Source organism: Vanessa cardui, chromosome 24 (genome assembly GCF_905220365.1).
Source record: "Vanessa cardui chromosome 24, ilVanCard2.1, whole genome shotgun sequence".
Taxonomy (NCBI): domain Eukaryota; kingdom Metazoa; phylum Arthropoda; class Insecta; order Lepidoptera; family Nymphalidae; genus Vanessa; species Vanessa cardui.
Window position 1 is genome coordinate 4,822,017 of NC_061146.1, and position 22,652 is coordinate 4,844,668.

The 22,652-nt window shown below is 32.7% G+C and overlaps 1 protein-coding gene across 1 annotated transcript in view; it reads right to left on the reverse strand.

The window, feature by feature from the left end:
- Nucleotides 1-22,652, reverse strand: part of LOC124540059 (putative transcription factor SOX-15) — a 124,951-nt gene that overhangs the window by 85,821 nt on the left and 16,478 nt on the right. The window contains exon 3 of the mRNA XM_047117466.1: nucleotides 4,304-4,692. Within this exon, the coding sequence (XP_046973422.1) occupies nucleotides 4,304-4,692 (389 nt within the window). The remainder of the gene's footprint in view (nucleotides 1-4,303; nucleotides 4,693-22,652) is intronic.

Genomic DNA, 22,652 nt, shown 5'->3' on the forward strand with positions numbered 1-22,652 from the left:
TGTAATTGGTTTTACGAATTTTGCCGATGCTACATCTGAGTTGTGTCGTACTATACTTGGATCACTCATAAGAAAGCGTGGTCTAGTTACTCAATATAATACTACTATTTAGGGGTACAAGTTTTTATACGAGTTTTATTTCATTAAGAGTGATACGATCAGCCACCCACGCCGGTGCGCCATAATGACTCGCCATATCTAACCTATGGCGGGACAGTCAGCAACAAAAGGTACCGTTAGCGACCCAATTCGAACTATGACAAATGGGGTTTGATGCAAATCTTTATTGTATTATTTATAATATTCTCGTGTGCTTATAAAACATATTTAGTTGTAATTAACAATATATATTAGAGATTGTTTTACACGATTCGACTTTAAATGTTTCGAGTTTGTTAACTATATGTTCTGTGTAATATATCTTAATGGATATACTAAATATACATACTGTCTAGACGTTATAATCAATATGATAGAAATCCATGTTTTATCATATGTACAGTTTTTCATACACGTGATAAAAGTTGCACATTTTTGTGTCGAGACAATTTCATTTAAATGTGGCACGGATTTTCTTTAAGCTTTGATTTCAACATATTAAACATATTTTTTTAATTTATTAAATATGTAGGTGGACTATCAAACAGACCACCTGATGGTAAGCAAGTCACATAATCCATCTCTTACATAAGCGACCTTAGGATCTACGATGTTATGACTTTGATAATCACAGAATTTATTAAAAATATAATATAATTCTGTAGCACTTGTGTGCGCGACTGTTCGGGTTACATTACAGTCATTGCGTAGCTGAGTTCATGTCCCGGTCGGAGAAAGCCATAAAGGTCGCGGTAATTATAAATATAACTATATCAAATGCCTTTATTATTGAGATACTTTTGGTTCAACTTTAATATTAACTTACCTACTTGCATATTGTATTTTCTACTATCTGTACCCGTGACCTTGAATGCGATTGAATTAAACAAAAAGAAATATTGTAGCCTATGTTACTCCTTAATATATCAGTTATCTGCGAGTGAAAGTCCCATCAAAATCGGTCCAGCCGTTCCAGAGATTGGCCGAAACAAACCGACAGACAGATAGACAAAAATTGTAAACAATGTTATTTTGGTGTGTGTGTGTATACATACATATGTATTGAGTAAAAAAGGGCGATATTAATATTACAAACACACACTCCAATTTTATTACATGTATACATACTTGTAATAAAATTGGAGTGTCTGTTTATAATTTTACAATGACTTTTTACTCATACACGATTTTTTTTTTCAATTTTTCTTTATGTGCCCGATTGTCACTGTTGTTGTTCTTGAAAGATCTGATAGAACATGATGATATAAGTTTCCATGACTTATACTAATTACTTCAGAAATTATTATAAAACAATTAATAATAATTACAATTTTGTGCGAACTGGTATTGATTATAACGTATATTATTAGTAATATCATAGATGATTTAATCTGCTGTAAAGTCGATGACAACCTTTAAATAATAGGTAGGTAGGTATCAAGGTATAACACGACTAAAAATGTAGGTTATTTTTGTTACCAACACACTGCCCTTTATCACAATCATTCAAATTACAGTTTGGCGATGGGATTATAGTCAAAGAAAATGAAATAACGATCGTCAGTTTCGTTTGCTAAAATTATTAATTTTATATATTTTAAGATTAAAGTTTGAAAAGAAAAATGTTTAGCTCCTAGAACAAGTCATAACTTTAATCTACTCCAATCTCAGAACGAGTATAGGCGAAAAAAACTTCGAAATTGATTAGAAGTAATACAATCATTATCCATGACTTTCCATCTCGACACAAATGAAAACCTCAAAATGTTTTTAATAAAATAATTTATATTAACTTTGGAATTAAAATTGTTGTATAGTACACAAATATATATAATCAACTTCATATAGTTCATAGCATAGCAATTATTCGCGAATCGCATGGAATTCCAATCTAACTTTCGATTCGTGTGTGTGTGTGTGTGTGTGTGTGTGTATGTGTGTGTTTAATAAAGTACCGAAATCATTACATACTATCAAACAAAGTCACTTACCGCCATCCGTACCTATGTATGTTTAGATCTTTAAAATTACGCAACGGATTTTGATGCGGTTTTTTGATAGATAGAGTGATTCGAGAGGAAGGTTTTCCTATATAATACATGGACAATATAGTATAGAAACAAGAACAATTCTGTCGTATATTTAGTATCACGCGATGCCGGGGCGGGTCGGTAGTATATTTATAAAAAGTTTTTATTAAAAAATAAATAATATATATATTAAAAGTAAACTCACACTTGGCGTATCGTAATAAGTGCATACCGTAGTTCAGATAGTACATTTTAATTGAGTTGTTAGTGTAATGTCGCTTGCCCATGTAAGTAAAACTATGTGACAAAGTTATTTAAGGCCAATAAGGGATTACCAGGCATCTCATACGATTTTTTGTAAAGCGCCCATGTATAATTAATTTCAGCGAAGTCGTACAAGTGAATACAAGATATGTTATTTTCAAACACTTTCGTCATTTTCTTTTAAGTGAATTGATTTGTTGATTTAATGATGAACTTTCTACTTGATAGAACTTTGTGTAAACCTTTGGTAGGTTAAAGTCTAACAGAAAGAAATTTCAAAGTTATTATTATAGAAGAAATATCTTAAAAAATCAAAAAGTTTTTTGTTAAATTTCTTTATATAAGATGAGATACATTTGTTTATATAACGTTTACGTATGTAATGTGTTAGCATAAAGTTGTACTTTGATACTTGGGGGACTCACACTTATATCTTTCTTGCTTTCTACTTCTTTTTTTTGGTACTTGTAACTATTCGTCTATATACTATATAGAAATTTTAATCAGAGTGGTATAGTATTAATTTTGGTCGTACATACGATGAAATTAAATGTTTTCATTGAATTCTATATAGTCATATCTCTTAAAACATAAATGGCTATTCTTTTTTTTATGGAATAGGTTGGCGGACGAGCATATGGGCCACCTGATGGTAGTCACCATCACCCATAGACAATGACGCTGCAAGAAATATTAACTATTCCTTACATCGTCAATGCGCCACCAACCTTAGGAACTAAGATGCTATGTCCCTTGTGCCTGTAGTTACATTGGCTCACTCACCCTTCAAACCGGAACACAACAATACAGAGTACTGTTGTTTGGTGGTAGAATAACTGATAAGAGGGTGGTACCCACCCAGACGGGCTTGCACAAAGCCCTGCCACCAAGTATACTATATAAGTATAATATTCTTTATGGTATTACAAAATAAAGTTAAGCAAAAAAAAATGATTATAGGTATCATTATATCGTCTAATAGTATTGTTTGCGTAAATTTAATGTACACAGTCTGTCAAAAATTTTGATAAGATTATAAAGTATTGCTATCTCTTATAACTCTTGAGGTAAGAGTAACTACTGAGTTTTTTGCCGGTTCTTCTCGGCAGAATCTACTAAAACCGGTGACAGAAAATAACGATTCAAAAGTGCTTATATTCCTACTTGAATAAGGAAAATTTAGTACTTATAAATAGAATTTAAATAAAACCTCATTGAAACAAAATAAATGTCAATTCCTATTTAAAAATAAAAAAACTTACCCAAAAAACTCGACGCGTGTAAATGGAATATTACTAAATATAGAAAATAACTTTATGCTAATAGAACTCAGTATGATAGATGTTAGTTTTTTTTTTAACTAGTCGCTTCTAATTTGAATTTCAAATGGTCTGTAGTGAAGATTGGCTGTTTGCGCTGAGTCATCGGGCAAGGGTTGGTTTCCTGTGATTTTTTATTCCGTTTAATATAACCAGTTTTTTATAGGTATTTTATAAATATGAATTGTCAAAACTTTGCTTCTATTTATAATATAGCAGCAAAACCCCGCAGGCTTATTGCTTTTAAATCAAGAGTAGTGTCTTTTGTACGGAAGACTCTTTTATAGAAGATGACGACAGATAATGTAAGACCCATCTGACTATCTCCTCCATGAACTAAGACATATTTTACGCCCCAACTTTCACTGTGATCAGTTTAACGGCTTACGAAATCGATTAATCTTAGACACATATCTAGAAATCTCTTATTATTAATTAATTCTCAAACTTAAATTGTGATGTTGCCTCATATTAATATGTAGGCAAACACACGGACAACATATATAGATTACAAATATATCTAAATAGATAGAAAGATATACTACATTAATTTCCAAGTAAGAAAATAAAAGTGTAAAGAAATTCACTTACCTAGCATTTTACTTAAATCTGCATTGTGAAGATCAGGATTCTCATCAGCCAACTTCTTCCGCTCTACCTTCGCCCATACCATGAAAGCGTTCATGGGTCTTCGTATTCTGGCTTCCTTTAGCGCTTTGGCCTGACCCATCTTCGTGGTAAAAGGTGCCCTTGCGTATTGCTGGGAGGAATAATCCCTTGACGTATCGTAAGGGCTTCTGTAGTCATATTGCGCCCTGTAATCCAAGCCGTATGGTAGCGTAGACCAGACGACCAGCTCTGGTGTGGTCTGGTCTTGTACTGAATCGGTGCTGTTCTCCACGGCTCCTTGGACGTACTGTTCGTAACTTCGGTGGTATGTTGGTGGGGACTCGATACCTGCTCCTCCTGAGTCCATCATGCTGTGAACAAAGACAGGAATTAATAACATATTTATATTTAGACACAATTTTAATGTACTTTTGGCATTTACAGTCTCGTATATCATATCCCCATTCAGTGAATAACTAGTAAGATTTCGACGAGTATTACTAACAGCTTAAACTTAATACTTTAATAATATCTAATTCTTAATTGCCTTCAAGTCTAAGATCTAAGATTTATACTTTATATATTACTTCATAGAAATAATATATCAATATTAATTTATATACTTTATAGCTACATAAATAAAAAATACGGGCAAAGACAAAATCAACCAGCTTACTTTTTTTATAGTACATATTAAAGAGCCTAAGTGTTACCAATAAAAATAAAAGTAGACAACGTATTCCTCAAATTTCAATCACTGTGTTGCCAGTGGTATTAATACAATACCGTATACTAATATAATAAATATTCCTTGACAATTTAAACGAACAAATATATATCTATCAAAATTTATATCAGATCTCTAAAAGTTAATCGTAATTGTATAACATTTATCTAAAAGACGTTGCATACGTCTTATCACTTACTCAGAACCAGAAAGGATGAAGGCATTTTATTACATGATAAGAAAGCATGTTCAAGTTATTCAAAGTATTTGTGAAATCTCCACCCGGTGTCAATTTGATCGTCGTGTAGTGAGAATATAACGGTATGTGGAAACATTGTAAGCCGAACTATACGACGACAGCTAATTGATCCCCGATACTGGAGCTTAGTTACTAAGTCTACTGGGCTTGACTTAGCCATTCATGGATATCGATGTATTGTCTGTACGAAAAAAAATCGAATTCGTGTTTATCGAACTGAACTAAATTCGATTAAGCTTAGGGACTATTATAATGGGGATAATATTAAATAAATGTACTAATTTTATTAATGTTAAAGTAATTGTGTCTATGAGCTTTTACTACAAAACTATTGAACCGATTTTGATGAAATTTTGTATGAGACAATCTTGAACCCCAAAAAAGGATAAAAACTGTTTGTAAAATACGTTATGTTTGCGTGAATTGAAGGCGTCTTAGTTATGTAAGAAATGGCTAAAATTATTTACGGCGCCCATATCTATAGGCAGTGGTGACCACTTACCATCACGAGGTCCTTTAGCCCGCCTATGACTATATTCTTATTTTTTAAAAATGTTTTGTTGGACCATTGAGCTTTTGACCATCTCTTGACACAGGATGGAGTAACTAAAATAGATGATAAATAATTTAATTTTGACTCTAAATAACAGGTATGGGATAAGTAATGACGTGTAGGCAAATTGCCTAATATTTTTCACTATTATTACATATATTGGCTACTTCCCATACCTTCTAATCTGTTAGCCACTTACCGTTTTCGTATTATTTTCAGGATGTTTATATTGTAAATAATAGGTAATTATAAAAATGCGTATAGGCTGGTATATTAATGAACATACTCTTCATTAAAAATGTGATATATTAGTTTGCAGAGGTTTATAAAAAATAACACCTAGATTACGTTATTAAGATTTCTAGGAATAGAGGCCACACATTTCCTTATACCTACCACATGTTACTGGTAAACATTGCCACACATAGAGTAACATGACGCGTTACGCGATTCCAAATTTAAAGGAAAGTGCGCCGGCGCCGCATTTGACACCGCGTTTTCTAAGAACGCCGCTAGTGGCGCCACTGTGGGAACACTAGTATTGTTGGAGCGTTTTCTCTTTGATATTTCTTCTTGACGGCATCAGAAAGTCGGTAACTGGTTACTTTTTATGGGACAGCTTGTCTGACATGATACTTGCAAACTTATGTAAACTAATAAATCAATCCTATTAAAAATACATTTTAATTTGTGATGTAATTTATAAAAAAAATCTTCAAATTAATTTAAAACAATTTACACATCGAAACGTTTAGTCATTTTTTGAATGAAATATAAACCTTTAAAACCTCTAAAAATACTCTAAGCTTCAAGTTGTATCTCATAGTACCGTCAACATAAAAAGAGGGGACGCAAAATATTCGAAATAAAAAAAATGGCGGAAACCATTAAATATAATATTTTATTTGTCGGTGGACGCAGCCTAAGAACTAATTACCGTGCCCATTACATAATTTGAACCCTATGGTTGTCTGGAAGAAAAACCTCATTACACAGACACCTCATTATATAATTTATGTATATACTATAATAAGTATTTCTCATGTACTGTACAGTGAAGAGTTTCTATCTATGAATTATTTTACTGAGATCTTCGTAGTAGGACTTTTTGCCATCCAGTATTGGTTCGTGAACCAGTGTGAAATGCACAAATAACATAGTATTTTCTTTCTCAAGGTAGGGAAGCATTGATTATATAAGAGATGGTTAATTTTACATTGCACTTACCATCAGGCACCATCTGCCACTCTGGCAAACTTTAATTAAAAAATATATTTCTGCAGATTTACCTAAAAATGAAGAAATATGCCCTGTTTTTCTGATCGAGAGAGGTTGGCTATCTTAGAGGTCTCCTCCTATATGTGGTAGGCTATAGATCATTTATAGTCTTTTCAGGTGTAAAATACCTTAACGATGTCAAGCCTTATAAAACCTATCCATCAATTAATTAACCTATTCATCATTAAACCAGGGTTGTATACTCTGTGACTTGTTGGTACATTCAGTGACTATATGACGTCAAATGAATAACAGATGGAACATATAGGCATATTTGATGAATGAACTGCTTATCTCAACATTAACAGTTAAAATGCAAATCTCCCGTCAATATTCGATACAATTTAACAGTCGATTAAGTTATGGTTAAATGTCATCAATAACATGTACATTGTGTAACGAGTCTATCTAAGTACGTACGGTTAGAAGCAACATTTTGTGCGTGTAACTATTTCATTTGTTATGGATCAAAGGCGATAAAAATTTCAACTTTTTAAAAATCGAATTTAATTTTTTAAAATTCCGAATTATATTTACTCAGTACTTTATATGTATTTAATTTTATGAATTAATTTATATTATATACTTATTGATTGTTTTAATCCAGTCACGACGATGATAGTCTTGCACCAAGTCATCAAAGAGTCGCCTGAAAAATGTATCTTAAAATTTATGGGACGGAAGGAATATCACTAGAACACTGCTTGCATCTGACATATTGTTTTGCTAACGGTTCTGCAACAAGTGACATGATAATCGCAGACTCAAACCGACTAATTTACTCGAAAAACGTTACGAGTTAAAATTGCGTTTTATAAATTTGATATGTTAAGGTTTAGATGCTAACGGTACATACGCGGAGATGACGATCACAAAACACCGTATCATAATATTCGCAAAATATGTGACGATCGCTAATGCATATGTCAAACTCCACAAAGATTTGTATTTATAGTCATTCATGAGATATAATGAGTGCTATATGACTTGGTCATAATATGCCTCGTGTTAAATATATATGTATATCTTACAGGCATACTATTCTATGTACACGTTTAATTAATCTACCAGTTAAGTTATATATGGCCGTCTGTAAAAGATACAAGAATAATTGTATAAAATAATAACAGTAGTAAATTTTCATAATATATTATTTTTCTGCATATTTAGGAAAAGATTTCTACAACTATAGTATTTTAGTGTTGACGGTACTAAGTCACAAACTATGGTAGCGCGCGCAGAACAAAACATCAGATTTGTAAATGAAACAATCACGAAAGCAATTTTAATTTTATATTTATAAAGAAGAAAACCGTTTCGTTTTAGGTATATATTTCAAATTAAATTTAATATTTTTTTTATTTAACGTTATACCATTTGAATGTCATATAAGTTTGACAGAATTTAAATATAGATTTAGATTATTACATGGCTTATATTAATAACTGCTAAGATTGACGTTGCTTTTTATATACATACATAAGATCAACTTGGTGGTAGGTCTTTGAGCAAGCCCGCACGGGTAGGTACCACCCACTCATCAGATATTCTACCGCTAAACAACAGTACGCAGTATTGTTGTGTTCCAGTTTGAAAGGTGAGTGAGCTAGTGTAACTACAGGCACAAGAGACATTACATCTTAGTTCCCAATGTTGGTGGCGCATTGATGATGTAAGGAATAGTTAACATTTCTTACAGCGTCATTGTCTATGGATGGTGACCACTTACCATCAAGTGGCCCATATGCTCGTCCGTCAATTAACTGCTTAAAAAAGGAAAGATAAATAAATCAAAGTACTTCTTAAAGTAAAATGTGTAGTAATTACTGGTGGTTTTTCTTGATAGTGTATATTCCGAAACTGTATTAGTGAAAGCATATATTGACTCTTAATTAAGGGACAAGGGCGTAGCAGTACACATGCTAGAAGCCCCTACGTGACTCAATCCGGCCCGGTGAGAGGCATTCGGTTTTTATTTATCGAGATACGTTGAATGATATCTAACAAAGATATTTTTATTTATAACCAGCGGAGATAAACAGTTGATCATTCAGATTCCATTGTTTTTCTCTATTATCGTGTAAATATAAATACGATTCATTAGAAAACGCATTCCGTACTGTTAAAACAAATCGTATAACAAAACATAGATGTGTTTATGATACGTTGTTCACTTCAAAATATATTATTTTTATTAACATGTTTTGTATTGAGACATTTTTCAGCAAACCAAGCATTGAAAATTAATAAGATTGACAAATCCATTAAAAACATCTAGAATTTTTTAAAAATATATTTTGAGTGATATTGTTAGATGTATGTAGATATGTTTAATTTTTCTATGGTATTAACGACTTATAGCTCTTAGGAATAATGCAGCTTTCTAACATTTAAAGCATTTTTATAATTCGGTCAGTATGGTGGTTGTGCACATATTATACAAACTCTATTATGACTGTAGACATTTGTTTAATTCAAGTAAATAAAGTCAAAAAATTCTCATTCAAAATACTTTTAAAAAAGGTTTTTTTTAGGAAAATATTGTCCACGAAGCGTAATTGAGAGGCTACTAGTAACTTCCCACTTACAGAAGGCTACTAATAACTAGATGGAAAGAAATTATCAAGATGATAGATACCAGAAATTCAATGAACAACTATGCTACTTATATTGTAACCAGGCTTAAGAAAAAAGCGGTACAAACTATCGAGATTGACAATTAAATTATATAACGCGAATCTAATAAGAAAACTCAATAGGTGACCTTTTAAAACTGAAAGTATGATTACAGTTTTAAATCAGAAATCGATTTAATCTAAATCCACTCAACTGATATCGTTATTCAAAATTAAACCGATTAATTCAAGAAACGATTCGTTATGGTTGTAAATAGCAGACATATGTAGTGTAATTCAGAAGCAACTAAGGCTTTTATTTGTTGCAAGTCTGGGTAGGTACCAACCACTCATTATGTATTCTACTGTCAAGCAGCAGTACTTCAGCAAGGTTACTGGCGTATTGGCAATCTAAGTAATCTATATAAATATTATAAATGAGGAATTAACGCTCTTTCACGACCAAATCGCTGAATCGAATTTTATGACATTTTTGTATGAAGCAAACTTTAACTCATAGAAAGGACATAGGCAACTTTTTGCCTAACTCATGAAAACCAACATCCTAAAACGCGACGCAATTGTCTATCGTGGTGTTGCGACTATATAGACCCAAAAAAAAAAACGAATGTTTCAGTAAGTTACGTAAACAACCAGTCAGGTAAATATATGAAGCTAAAATGTAATAAAATAATTAAAATATCGATTAAACAGTTGCTATCGGTGAGTAATCGATTTTTGATATAAAAGTGTGATTAAGCATTTGGCCATATAAAAAAAAATCGATATTTAAATCGTCAAGAGATGATGTGTCGAATATTTTCAAATATCACGAGACAATGCCCATTGTGAGCGGCACAACGTCAGCATTCGCACTAACATCGGTTACATCGATTCCTCTCACAATCGATTTGATGACCGCTTCCTACTTCCGATGATTTCGTTTCACGAAATAAGATGGGAATGTGACTCATTGTTAAATTATGAAGATACACAGTGTATTGTAATTATGACATCGATGAAAATACTAATTAATTATTATACATTGTCGTTTGTCGTTTATTTGGGACGATTTTGTTTAACTTCTGTTAGAAAAACTTCATAATAAAAATAAACAGTAATAAATAAATATGGGAATTACGTACATTACTCTGATCCCAATATAAGTAGCTAAAGCACTTATTTTATGGAAAATCAGAAGTAACGAGGGTACCACAAACACCCAGACCGAAGAAAACATAGAAAACTAATGATAATCGACATCGACTCAGCCGGGAATCGAACTCAGGACCTCGGAGTGGCGTACCCATGAAAACCGGTGTAAACACCACTCGACCACGGAGGTTCTTATTCCAATTACGAACTGATTTGATTTGATTTAAATAATGTATCTAAACCGAAGTTTACTCATTCAAGCTCAGACAAGCACCAGTGAATTTTCATGATTAAATTGTTTTTATAACTCATCGTGAGGAAACCTACATATATGTAGATTTGGATATACTAACAATTTTAATGCAATATATGTTTACATGTCAAGTTCTAGCTAAATTATAATAATATTACTACTTAATGTTTTGAATGTTACTGATACAAAGAGTTAACATATTATTGACAAATTTGTCATACAGAAATGAAGAAGTTCTAATTATTTCTTAAATAATAATTAATCAGGCCCCCCCACCTCTATTGTTGCAGGGTCTTCATTTCTTTGTGGCCCCAGGGTCTCCAGACCTTTAAATACAGCTATGCAAACTAATTAACCGAACGAAGCTTATGGGCTCTCTTATGACGTCACTATTGCAAATTAAACTTTTTTTTTTAAATTTATTCATACCCCTAATCCGACTCTTACACTCTCGTTAAAAGTTCTTTATTTTATTTTAATAATGTAGAAATTAATACCTTGTCCTAATATAAAAATATGCAATTCGAAAAAAAAAATTAGAATAATATCACAAGGTATTTCTGTGAAGTGTTCGCTCCGCTGCATCCGATAAAGATCGCTTATCAGATACCTTATCAGCTCGCTCATGTCTGCATTGGTTCAGTTTAAGACTAATTTACTGAATTAATCTAGTATGTGTTTATAACATTCTACATTTAAAAAAATGTTATTATTAATATATTATACAAAATACAATAAGCTCATAATATAAATCTATATGAAATAGCTATGGTATTTGATAGTCGACAAATTTTAATTGAAATTCATGAATAGAGTACAATTAAATATCTACTAATACTGTAATTGCAAATGTGTGTCTATCTGTTAAGTGCTATCACGACTAAGGAAGTCACTTTATCATAATGAAATTAGAACCATAAATAGCCTCGTACCTAGACACATAGATACACGTATTTGTTCTTTATTCTTGTTATTTTAGGGGTCATCTTAGGGGTTATAAAAAAATCATAAATAAATCAACTGTGAAACCGTTACAGAATTACTTAGATACGCATCTAACAATTTAAAAATCGAATTAAATGAAACAACCATCAGCCTTAATATTTACAAACGAATATGTTAAAACATCAAACAATCACTCAAGTAAAAATTAACAGCGCTGTGGAAACAACGCATTGTCAACGATCATCAACATCACATGTAGATGGCAAACAATCACTTCTGAGAACATATGCGCTACTCGGAATATAACAAGGCTTGGTGATTACGAGATTTTAACGAAATAACTCAGAAACGATCAATTAAAACGACTGAAATTAGAAATTAACTATACATGTTACTGGCTGAAACGAGTCAACTAACTTACCCCCTTGAAGGGTACAAATAGCCTATGTTCGACCTTAGGGTTCAAGATTATTATTGCGTATCAAATTTCATTACCATTAACTCAGTTTAGCCATAAAAACGTAACAGACAGTAACTATCTCATTTATAATATTAGTATGGATGGATATGTTTATTTTCTTCGCGCGTCAATCACATGAAAACTGCTGATGCTGTAAAGACGGTTAATCTACATTCTTTCCCCTTATTTTTATTTTAATAACTAATGGGTGGGTAAATAATGCCTAGGAGCCATTATGCACAATATTCGATCGTTCCGCATATCCGATGCGATCAGAGACTTCAAACGCAAGACCAACTGTTTTCCGTACTCTCCAAGGCATGGGAGTACACACTTTCAGACTCCAGGCTGTTAATGAAAATTTTTCGAAAGCAGAAAGCTCTATACACGTTTTTATTTGGAATCGTTTGAACACAGGATCTCTTATATTTACATCTAGATATTGGACGAAGCAGTCAATAAGCACTTAATATTTAAAACTATCTCTAAAGATAATAAGTCAGTGTGCGTGTGAGTTCTATCACATGCATATGTGTATATGTGTGTGTGTGTGTACAAAAACAAAAGACGAAAACAAAAACAAAAGAAAACGCAAATTATTGCAAAGAATCAACAATTCCACGTGCGTTTCAGATGATTAACACTATCTTTACTGTATTGCAAATCTCTTATCAGGCATGGAAGGACGACGCACTTGCAGCGTTAGTGATAAGACAAAACAGATAGCGTATTACCTAACATATAAACTGCATTACTACGCCGCTATTAATTAGCCAGACACATCTTTTAATCACAAATAATTAAATATTCCATAAACAATTCTTCTTTTAAATTTACTCTTATTGTTGAAGAAACACAACTAGAGATAATCTTCAAAACTTTTGGGTGTATCATAGTTGGGTGGTGTTGAACACATTGCATGTTTATATAATATTGCGGGTTCGAACCCGCAAACACCACTCCATTAATGAAATTGTGTTTATAATTCTTTCTCGGTGGTGTAGAAATTAAATATGTTATATGAAAATGGTCCACATGTAACCATTGAACCGCATTGAAACAGCATGGTGGAATCAGCTCTCTATCTCCAATGAAAAGAGAGGATTCAATTCTGCTAATACATAAGGGTAATGATACTATATATACATGATGGTAGGCCTTCGCGAAAGCTCATATCACCCGCTCATATGATATTCTACCACCAATCAGCAGTACTCAACATTTTTGTGTTCCGGTTTGAAGGGTGAGTGAGCCAGAATAACTACAGACACAAGGGACATAACATCATAGTTCCCAAAGTTAAAGGCGTATTGACGATGTAAGGAATGGTTAATACTTCTTAAAGAGCCATTTTCAAAAAATAATTTCAACTGAACCGTAACTGGTAATCATTGTTAATTATTTATATCGGACGAAACTTAAACTGCAACTATCTGTACGGCAACGCTTAACTTTCGATTGTAATAAACTGACAATTTTATTCGTAAAATTTGGCGCTCTCTAACTTGACTGAGATGGCTATAGTGATTAGAACGCGTTCATCTTAGCCGATGATTACGAGTTCAAACCCAGACAAACACCTGTCTTGTCATTTGCGTAATTTGTGTTCATAATTCATCTCGTGCTCGGCGGTGAAGGAAAACATCGTGAGGAAACCTGCATGTGACTAATTTCAACGAAATTCTGCCACATGTGTATCCACCAACCCGTATTGGAGCAGCATTGTGGAGTGTGCTCCAAGTATTTTCCTAAAAGCGAGAGGAGGCCTTAGTCTAGCCGTGGGAAATTTACTGACCGTTGATGAAAATGATGATTATGCGTATAAAAAAGGTTACATATTAAAACGTTCCGGTTTTAAAATATGTATAAGACAGAGTAATTAAAAACATAAATAACGTTATATTTAACGTTTCGGTATCCTCGATAATGCTAATTTATTATTGGATAATTGCCTCCAGGTGGGCGGGGTTACTTAGCAGGTGATCCTTCGTCAAAATACCTTCATAATAATGGAAAAAAATAGAACCTTGTCACATTCATACTATTAAATATTACTTATGTGTTTCACGATCATAAAGTAGAACATATACAAATTGATCTGAAAAAATGGACTACAGACATATGTTATCTGTGCTAATATTATAAATGTAAAGTTTATTTGTGTAATTATTTTATTTAAAAAAATGTCTGTTAGATAGGCCATTAATCGAGGAAGGTTGTAGTCTTTATACCATCACGATACCACCATAAAAGATAATCATAGATAAAACCAAAATTATATATATAGTTTTATATATACCTAATAGAGTATGTAATAGAGCCGAGCGAAGTGGTAGCAGCTAGTAATATCTATAAAAAAATTGTTTTTTTTTTTTCAAAAGTCGCTAATCATTTTGAAATGTAATTTCAACTAGGGCTTCTCTATTCTACCGCCAAATAACAGAACACAGTACTGTTGTGTTCCGGTTTGAAGGGTGAGTGAGCCAGTGTAACTACAGGCACAAGGGACATAACATCTTAGTTCCCAAGGTTGGTGGCGCATTGACGATGTAAGGAATAGTTAATATTTCTTACAGCGTCATTGTCTGGGTGATGGTGACCACTTACCATCAGGTGGCCCATATGTTCGTCCGCCAACCTATATCATAAAAAAGACAGCCCTTTTGCTAGGAGGCTTACACAATACTTCGAAAAAAATATATTTGAAAACCCATATTTAAAATTACAACTTTGCATTATTTCGCAAAAGGTTAATTCAAAAAGCTGTCAAACGTTAACAATAAACGGCTTCATTAACAATTCCAACCTACAGAGGAAGTTTGAGTTAATTTTATTATAACATTATGACAGCTTAGCGCTACTATAAAAATAATTATAAGATCATGAATAAAAAAATTACGTCGTATTTACTGACAATGCGTTTTTTTTTTATTTAACGCAATTATTGCAATCATCCACATCTGGTGCAGAGAGACGGTAATTATTATAACTTCACGTTTTTATTATATCGCAGTTTGTACAATTAACTGTCAGTTAATGTTGATTACGAAAAGCGATGCCTTCGAATTGATTTACATATTATATTACGTAATCTATTAAAACAACAACAACAATAGCCTGAAATTTTTCAACTGCATTTCTCCCTTTAAGGGGAAGGTTTTGGAACATATTCCAAGACACTAATCCAATGCGGGTTGATGGAATACACATTTCTATGAAATTTGACAAATGCAGGTTTCCTCACGATTATTTTCATCACCACCGAGCATGATATGAATTATAAACACAACTTAAGCACATGAATATTCAGTGGTGCCTGGGTTTGAACCCGCAATCGTCGGTTAAGATGCCCGCGTTCTAACCACTGGGCCATCTCGCCTCATAATCTATAGTTAAGAACTAATGTCATGATGCGTTTCCACTGAAACGCGCGGCAATTACTGCGCTTGCAACAACAACAACAGCAATTTAATTTTTATAAACAACTTAAGGTCATCGCATATATTCTTCAACGCGCTATGGAAACTCAGTTTCAACTTTTTACCCGGAGACAAAACAGAAGTTTAAGTTTGGTTCAGACGTTCTAATATTCAATTGAACCACCAATTGTAAGAAGGGAATAAATCCGAAAAATAGAAACAGAGATAATAAAAAAAACTTCACAACTTTTTGCTTTCAACTTATAAACTTATAGGACATCAATGATTAATATGAAAATATAAATCCTGATTTATTCACCGACAGACCTATGTAATGTATAATATTAAGCCCTACGTCTAAACAATGTAAGAGTGTATAAAAGTGAATATGTCGAAAAGTGGCGTTTATTCCCTTCTTCCAATTGGTGGTTCAATTAAATATTGCCCAATTACTACGGGTTTCTAAGTCACCAGGAACTCCCATTATCTAATATAATAACCATACTTTTTATAAATAAATTATTATAATAGTGCACTATCAGAATCCACGGAAGAAATGCTATCGATCATACAGATTCAAGATTAGTTTTTTCATATGAAATAGAACGATGTCACAGATAATTAACATAAAAAAGTCATTACGTTTCTTGGCTACTGTTTTATTAAATTAATGCGCCATCGGTGAAGCCTTGACTGAACTGGTCAGCTGACGATTTTGACAAATCGTTATCGATAGTTCGTGAGTACGGGACGTGCGTGATGCAATCATGTCGTAAATCAAATTAAACGCAAATCATAACTCTATATCATTTTTTTATATAAATAGGAAAAGGTATAGTAAGTTGTTATCATTCAGAATGGTTTGGTCAAAATGTTTGGAAGGTTTTTTTCGATACACAATGAGTTTAGCGAAGTTTTATTAAGGTTTTTTTTAGAGAGAGCAAACGGTAAGTCCAGTAACACGTTATCATTAAGCTTATGTAAACATAACTTAGAATGCACAACAAAACGCATATCGTAAACGTAACGGATAAATCAGAAAGAAATCTATTAAGTATTGCAAACAAATAATACTAAAAGAAAGAAATACTTATTAAAATACATCATCGTATTTTTTTTTATTTTAAAATGGATTATAGTTACAATATAATAGGTAAAAATGAGTTACCTGACGGTAAGATAGCGTTATGTTCGTTCATATACATTGGCACTATATGAAATAGTATACGAAAAATTTAATGATCAATCTTCACCCTCAATACACTGGACACTCATACTCAGTCGGAATTACTAAGTTCTAGCACCAAGTAAAAACTTATCAAGGTAAGTTTTAATTGGATAACAGCATTTGAATATACTGATACACAAATAAACTCTTTTGCAATGAGTTCATTATGTAGCTTAATTCTGCCGAACTATTCGAAGATACTGGGCTCAGAAATCTTTGAGGAGAATGCATGTTTCCTCAAGAAGTCATCTCGACTATTATCAAGCGTAGATTATTTACATTTATAGTACATTCGCTACTGTATGAGATATGTTTTGTGTGTGTGTGTGTGTGTTTGATAAGATGCTACAGCTAGTAAGTTGTGTGCAAGCATGAGAACGCTTAGAATTTGGCAACTCTACTAATGTTTTGGTGAGGTAAAGAAGTCAGAATAGTTCGTTGTAGCATTTTATTTTGTTTACGTATTAAAATTACAAACTTTAAACAACATTTTAGGGGTTTTAAGGGTGATATATATAAAATAGACAATATTTACGAAATTCTATCTAGAACTTTCTTTATAACGTAACAGATACCTCTTGTTTATAGCTGCTGTACAAGAAATAATGGCAATTAAAATAGTTGTTTTAATATACATCTGCCGTGTTAAGTATGAATTATTTATCTGTTTGTACGCAGGATGTGCCAATCTTATCTATGATCTAGGACAGTTGTTTTAAAACTATAGCTGTTACTAGAAACACGTTTTCTTGTGTTCTTTTATCATCAACACATATCAACTTAATGTTTTGTATCAAATTCTAAATTATGTAAGATCGTTTTTATATCTTTGATGATTGTCGGTAATTGTCAACACTTATCGCAAACACTTTTTGTTATATTTTAGAATTTTATTAAAATATTTTTAGGCTGAACAGATCACGTTCATTGACAGTTTTTGACGTTTCGCAAAATAAATATGTCAAATGTATTTTGAAAATCGAACATCGGTTCGTAAAAATATTTCTTCTAAAATTAAAAGCTTATCGTATAATAGAACAATTAATCAACGCAATTTCAATATTATACACAACATGTATTTTAGTCTATATTTATCTAAAGTCAAATCAGCTTTCTAATTTACTCTTCGCAATTCGACTTCAATTATCTGGAGCAATATAGTGGTCTGTCGATTTAGTAATGTATGAGTTTATTGCCTAATCTGTGGTCAATATGGAACAATATTCGAAACTAAATACGTACCTATGTTACGTTATTATACGTTGGACGGGTATATTTTTATTGGATCTGTGCCTTATTCATTATTTATATTTTGCATTTTTTTAAAGTCGCATAAATAAAAAAATATGTTATACAGACTTAAAATCTTAGTCTTGAAGTGATGATTTTGTTAATTGTGCCATTAAGTTTCTACTCAGTAAATACTGTAAAATATTAGACATATTTATAAAAAATAATGCTCACAGTTTATGGTAACACTGATTTCACAGACAACAGATAACAATCTGTTACGGCAGATTATAAAGTATTTATTGCAATATTTTTATGTTATCTATTAAAAATCAACATTATTCGATTTTCAAATGTAAATACATTTTTAATCTATAAAGACTTTTCACTTACCTAAAGCGATGTCCCATAACTTACGATCCAAAAATAAAAAAAAAAGTTAAAATTTGCAAACGTAAAATTGAAAGTTACCAGTGGACGATGCTATCTCGAAATTATTTCCAATTTCACCGTTTTGCGTCTCCGTGGAGTTTTTTATTTGGACCGATGGCCGTTGGGCCGCCCATAAATTATAGTTCGGTAGCTCTCTTAAAGGGGTTTTCTGATTTTTTATTTTGTTTAGCCTTTGAAGAATTTATGTCCCGTCTTACTTAGTAGCGGTCAGCCGAGTTGTCTGCCCCGCTTCGAAATGTTTTCTTGCGTTGAATTTTGTATTGATATATTTTCTTTGTATTATTTATCTATATATAAAACTTTTTTTTATATCTAAGATTATTTGTGACAGTTTTAATATTTTTTTAATTAAAATACAAAACAATATTTGTTTTAGCAACACTTTTATATCAATTACAGTTTTATTTAATAAGAAGGGTTCAAGTACATTTTAATTTTATTATTAAAATCGGTGACATTCCTAATTTTCTTTTTTTTTATTCGTGGCTGTCTGTGTAGTACCTTTGACAACAGACCATAAATAGACGAAACGATTCAAGTCACTTAAACGGCATCATAATTCCGTGCCGAATTCTTATTTTAAAAAAACATTTTTGTATGTTTTTAAATCAATATAATATGTATTATAAATTATTTTTAATTGATGAAATTATAGTTTTTTAGTTTCAATATTTAGAGTGTAGAAATTATATTTAAATGGAAATTTTATCAAGATAAAATATATTTTAGCTTATCAATCAATCTAACAGTGGATTTACATTAAAACTTGAGAGGCGACTATACGTTTATACCTATGTAGTAAATAACGAATCCTAAAAATCTTACCTAAAAGCCTATGATGTTTCATTGCTGAGCTCAGGGCCTAAAGTTGGTTCATCCAATCTTCATAGTGCTTACTTGCACTACCGATAACAAGATGAATTACAAATTTAATTAGGCTCATAAAGATTGAGTGATGTTTGCCCGGATTCGAGCCGTAACCGTCACGATTAAGACTCGCGTTTTTTATACATTGGGCTATGTCGACAATTTTATGATATGTTTATAAAGAATACTTTTAATATTAAATACCTATGTTTTGTTAATGGTTATTGTCGCTTGAGTTGATAAGACAAAATCTGAATGAAACGCGATTATTTCTATACCGATAGAACCTACTACGCCGCTTCACTTCAAGGGATGAAAAGATGTTTCAATGGTAAGCTATCATCTGTTTAAAGTACACAATAAATGAGATTTATGTCTCGACACTGTCTTATATGTCAAGATTTTCTTGGTGGTAGGGCTCTGTGCAAGCCCGTCTGGGTAGGTACCGCCCACTTATCAGTTATTCTACCGCCAAATAACAGTACTCAGTTTGTTGTGTTCCGGTTTGAAGGGTGAGTGAGCCAGTGTAACTACAGGCAAAAGGGACTTAGTTCCCAAGGTTGGTAGCACATTGACGATGTAAGGGTTAGTTAGTATTTCTTACAGCGTCATTGTCTATGGTTGATGGTGACCACTTACCATCAGGTGGCCCATATGCTCGTCCGCCAACCTATTCCATAAAAAACAAAAAAAAAACAAACAGATATGAGTTCTCAAACTTTTCTAGGTCTCCCCAATTCTCTCGTCCTTTGATAAAAAACTTTACCAATAACGCTTTCGTTTGTTGTAATCTGAGATACAGGGGATGCAGCTGTAAGATGTGTCTTTCAATATATAATATAATATGTGCGAATTCACATCTAAATCCGTACAGCTTTTCTGATGTGGTTGAGTAAGATGTCCATGCTTAATTTTATTTCTCTATCTTTTAAAAAGGAAAAGGTTTTAGCTCCCACTGGGGGACATTGTCACACCTTTGAGAACCTAAGCTATACCGCTAAAATGTTCATTTAATGCTACTAATACTTATATATCTCAATCCATATAACCAATGGAAGGTTTGTAAACCATAAGTGACAGACTGCTGTAAATTTCTCGTGACATTTAATAGACATTTCTGAAATCCGCGTCACCGTTGTCAATGGTCTTTGAAGTGTAAACTCTAATGTTCGAACACGTTTAGAAAAAGCGACTCAAACTTTATGGCAGACAAAACGAATTCCGTACGCTGGCAATTGGAATAGTTTTCGGTTTTTTTTCATCTCATTTTAGGCCCGGCAGGCATCCTAACGGTATTCACCAGGAGACATAACTCCGGACGGACCGCGAACACGACTTTTTATATTATTTTTACGTTGACCTCACTTCGTCGCGTTCGATTTTCGAATGTTAACTTTTTAATCGGAGTTTTATATGCGTTTACTTTAAGCAAATATTTAAACTGAAAAGAGGTTTTATTTGGTAAAAAGAAAAAAATATAACTTGTATACAAAATCAATGATTTATTTAAAGCATGTCACCGAGTAGTCATTGAGTAAATGAAGATTGCGCCAAGCGACTTACTTCTATGATATTGTCATAAAGCTAAAGAAATATCATAACTGTGTTTAAAGTAGTATTAAGGATAATATGGGACTCTTGTTGTTACGTAAAAATAACAGGACCATGTCATGGAATAAATAAATCGTATAAAATACACTCGGTATATAAATCATATTTACAATTATTAATTCATCACGTCAAAATCAAAGATTAAATATTTTGAATTCTCAAATAATTGAACGTATTAGAAAGCCATCAAAACTAGTCCAAGATTATTTTGTTAATTAGGTATGTTAAACAGACTTTATAATGACCTTTATCGTCAGAAACGGAATTAAGACAAAAAGTATCCTGGCAACTCTAATTGCGTGCAACGCCGGCCAAAATTAAAAAGAAAAGTCGCACAGCAAGAATCCCGCCTATTTTTAAAAATGGAACCCGACGATGATTCGCCTAATTAATAAACCAATCACGTACAGTCGAGACGCGGCGTCGAGGCGCGGCGGACGTGCGGGCGCGGGGGATGAACGCTCGGAAATTCGAATACTATATTTTTTCTGCACTCCAAGCATCATGATGATACTTGTAATTGGCTTAACGGCCAACGACAATGAATTTAGAATTAAATTAATTACCATTAATAATATCATACCGTATCTAAACTAGAAGCTAACTCGACAAAAAGTCACTCTATAGTATTAAATGAATCATTAAAAGATACCAGCGCGCGCCCGATCGTAATCTATTTTACAAATGCACCAATTAAGATGTTTTCAGTACACAAAACTTGCAATTAAATGGATCGTTATTCTCAACATATCAATCAAAATCAAAACATAGACAATATTAATAACGCTCTTTTAATTGAATCCACGTGAATGATTCCCACAGATTACAACAAAAAAATTACCTTTCAATGTTGACACCGAAAAATTATATGAAAAAACCTCTGCTTTGGGTTCTTAGAAAAAAAAAACATCATTTATCAAATAAATGCATTCCCGGTTATGTCCTTGCTCAGCGTGACTGCAAAAACTAGTTGAATAATAAATGCTTCGGTTGGCAGCACTGGGCCCCGAGGAAGGCCGAAGCGACGCGAAAGACGGCGAAGATTAGCGAGCGCGCGCTTTTTGCTTGCATCAATCGATGCGCTCGCGCATTCGCACGATGAATTATTCAAAAATTGACATGAAATGGCGTATGGTTCTTTTTTTAAAATGAAAGGTGCCCGATTGAGGACTGTAACCGCCTGACGAATTCATTGGTCAACGGCTTTTTACGTTCCGTAATTGCTGTGGGTTTATTTACTTGAAATCGCGAAATTAATTGATACATTTGCATTGCTGA